The sequence below is a fragment of the Etheostoma cragini genome, chromosome 1 (assembly GCF_013103735.1).
Source record: "Etheostoma cragini isolate CJK2018 chromosome 1, CSU_Ecrag_1.0, whole genome shotgun sequence".
Classification (NCBI taxonomy): Eukaryota; Metazoa; Chordata; class Actinopteri; order Perciformes; family Percidae; genus Etheostoma; species Etheostoma cragini.
Window position 1 is genome coordinate 7,923,216 of NC_048407.1, and position 3,603 is coordinate 7,926,818.

At 45.0% G+C, this 3,603-nt stretch overlaps 1 protein-coding gene across 1 annotated transcript in view; it reads right to left on the reverse strand.

Moving 5' to 3' along the window:
• LOC117948023 (V-set and transmembrane domain-containing protein 2B-like) overlaps positions 1 to 3,603 on the reverse strand; it is a 30,635-nt gene that overhangs the window by 25,981 nt on the left and 1,051 nt on the right. Inside the window, exon 2 of the mRNA XM_034877460.1 lies at positions 2,034 to 2,421. Coding sequence (XP_034733351.1) covers positions 2,034 to 2,421 — 388 coding nt within the window. The remainder of the gene's footprint in view (positions 1 to 2,033; positions 2,422 to 3,603) is intronic.

A 3,603-nucleotide genomic window follows, 5' to 3' on the forward strand; every position in this document is an offset into this window, starting at 1 on the left:
CTGTCTAAAAATGATGCAGAAAAACTAGTCCATGCATTTGTTACTTCTAGGCTGGATTACTGCAATTCTTTGTTATCAAGCTGCTCGGAAAAGTCCATAAGGATTCTTCAGCTGATCCAGAATGCTGCGGCACGTGTTCTGACAGGAACCAGGAAAAGAGATCACATTTCTCCTGTTTTAGCTTCTCTGCATTGGCTTCCTGTAAAATTTAGAATACAATTTAAAATCGTTCTTCTCACCTACAAAGCCCTTCATGGTCAGGCTCCATCTTATCTTAAAGAGCTCATAGTACCTTACAACCCTGCAAGAGCACTACGCTCCCATAATGCAGGGTTACTGGTGGTTCCTAGAGTCTCTAAAAGCAGAACGCGAGCCAGAGCGTTCAGCTATCAGGCCCCTCTCCTGTGGAACCAGGTTCCAGTTTGGGTCCGGGAGGCAGACACCGTCTCCACATTTAAGAGTAGGCTTAAGACTTTCCTTTTTGATAAACCTTATAGTTAAGGCATAAAATCGAATATTGTTATGGAGTAGTAGTTAGTCACATAGTTTTCAGATTTCTCTATCATATAATAACACTAAAGGGAGACTTGGCGTAGAGAGACTCTGTTGAGCCCCGTTCACATAACAGCGGCAGCTAAACCGTATTCCTATTTTTTTACACTATGTTGGTGACATTTGTAATTAATCTGTGGTGCACATGCATGCCAAACCGTAGGGTTGTCTACTACTGTAGATATTAAACACAGTTCCCAGAGGTATTTGAAATCGTCCTCATTTGTAAAATGAAATAGTAACGTCATACCACAGTTATCAATTGGCAAAATGTATCCAGTCCCCAGCAGGAAGACGGTCTGTCTTTGACACTTGTACTACTGTCTTTTCAAAATAAATTAAAGAAGTGTGTCCTTAAGTTTTTTTCTCCGCTGTACCAAACTGTCACACCAAAACCAGGATACAAACCCAACCGTCACACCTCTGATCTCTAGTAAAAGGCTCCACACACATGCAGCAGCATCAGTCCCATCTGCTCCCTGGGAATGGAGCGGGAGACTTGTTGGTCTAAAAAATCAGCGCATCGGGTGCGGTATTACATTCAATTTATCGCAGCATAGTGACAAAAAGAGAGCTGAGCCAGAAGGCAAAGCGCTCAATCTACCTGTCAGTTTTCGTTCCTACCCTCACCCATGGTCGTGAAGGCAGGGTGTTGACCGAAAGAACGAGATCCAGGGTACAAGCGGCCACAATGGGTTTCCTCAGGAGGGTGGCTGGCATCTCCCTCAGAGATAGGGTGAGAAGCTCAGTCATTCAAAGGGAGCCAGTTGAGGTGGTTTGGGCATGTGCCTCCTGGATGCCTCCCTAGGAAGGTGTTCCAGGTACGTCCAGGAGGAGGCCTCGGGGAAGACAAAGGACTAGGTGGAGAAAGTATATCTACAACCTGGCCGGGGAATGCCTCGGGATCCCCCAGTCAGAGCTGGTTGATGTGAAAGGGAAGTTTGGGGTCCCCTGCTGGAGCTGCTCCCCCCGCGACCCGATACTGGATAAGGGGTCAAAGATGGACGGTTGAGGCTTAACAACATATATTTGTTGAATTGTGCAATGTAGGCGCTAATGAGGACCCTAAATAAACAAACAAACAAATCTCTCTCCCACCTTTTCTGTGTATCCACTGTCACTCTGAAATAAAGGGAAAAAAGACGCCCAAAAATAATCTACACAAATGATCCTGCTCTCATATGCAGCGCTGCAACAGAGAAAATGTGTTTTATAATAAATGGTAATAGAAGCTTGTCACATGTCAAATGTGAACAAAGCTAGAGTCCCTACTGATACCCAATTATCAATTATGAACATAACACAATAATATTACAGACTCTCTCCCACACTCCAGTGATTAATAAATCATTCCAGATTATTAAAAGGACAAAATGATTATTTGAAGTATGCAGTTTCCAGTCTGACATGGCAGCAAGGCATCAACATATAACTGTACCACAACACACAGAGAGACATCAGTCTGTTGCCACCCTACTCACCTGCTCCAAGCTGCTGCCGGACGATGGTAGCGCTCCCTGAAGCTGATGACTTGGCCGGCGAGATGCTGCTGGTGGAGCTGGCCAGGGGGGGTCCAGGCCCCCGCTGGCCCGGCTCCATGGTGGACCTCCCGGCCCCACCCCCTCCCAGGGCTGTGTTGCTGCTCCTCAGTGGCCAGCGGTTCTGGATGTGCGACACGGCCTCCTCTGCCACCATGCCGCCTCCCCCCGCCAACGTGATACGCAGCATGGCGCGGACCGTAAACTCTGTTGCGTCGTCATCGTCGGCCCACAGGTCGGACACGCGGCACTCATACACGCCCTCGTCCTCCTTCTTCACCCGGGACAGGCTGAGACGGTGTGAAATGGCGTTGCCCTGAACGCGCACAGCCTGGAATCAGCACAGAAAGGAGACGCTGAAAAACACTTCATAAACAACACCTACCAGTTTTAGCACGCATTAAAATAAAATGAGGGTGGCTTCATGTTTCAATGCTTCATTTTCCTTCAGAGCCTCATTGAGTATGTTTACATGCAAACCAGTATTCCACTATTATTACAAATATGACATGAATATGATTCATTACAACATTTTCAGTTTGGACATTCTATATATGGCCTTTTTCCAAACTGAGTATTTTTAGATTTAGACATGTAGGATATGACGGTATTCTGTTTTTTTTTAGGCATTCTTTGGACATGTATAAAGCGCATTCAGAATTTGCGTATGAATCAGAATGACGGAATACATGCAGGGACGGACTGATAATCTGTGCATTCTGGAAAATGACAGAACGGCACAAAAAAAAAGTCTAACAAAGAAATATAAACAGCAACAACAACAAAAAATTGAGGAAGAAAAGTCGGCCTACTAGCCAGTTTGTGCTTGGTCCCTGGCCGCAGATGCAGATCTGTAACGGAGCAGGTCAGGAAAGAGACATGTTTTCCAGCCTGAGCTGAGGGTAAAATGCTGCAGAGAAAAGGTTTTTTCTAAGGAGAAAGGTGGATGGGAAAAACTAAAAGAAAAGAGGGCCAAGTCTCTTGAGACTGATGCAGCAAAATGCAAAAAGCTCACAGAGCTTTCATGATGCAGGACAGACAGCAGAGTTAACAACAAGAGGTACTGGTGAGTGCCAGGAGCAGGACACTTTATGCTAGGCGGCCTTTATTCCTATCTTTGCGAATTGCATAGTCGGCTATCAACATAGGAACCTGCATCATGATTATGAAAACGATCGCGCCATTTAGTGCTGTCACACGTAACATGTTTAACAATTTCTGTTAATTTGAGACATTAAACACGATAGAAATTAATCACAAGTTGACTTCACGAGTGATTTCACCTGGTTGTGTATGAAAGGTTGTACTGAGCTCGGTTTTGCTGGCAGGATTAAGACTGTGCTATTGAATTAATCAGGATAACATCAGGCGTGCACTGGTACCACTCTGAACGTGCTAACAAACAGGGAAGGGGACTAAATAATTCAACAAATTTAACCACTAGTTTAACCCCAAAAAATCATAGCTAGCACTTTCTGTTTGTCTTTCATATTTGCATTTACTATTGTGGAAC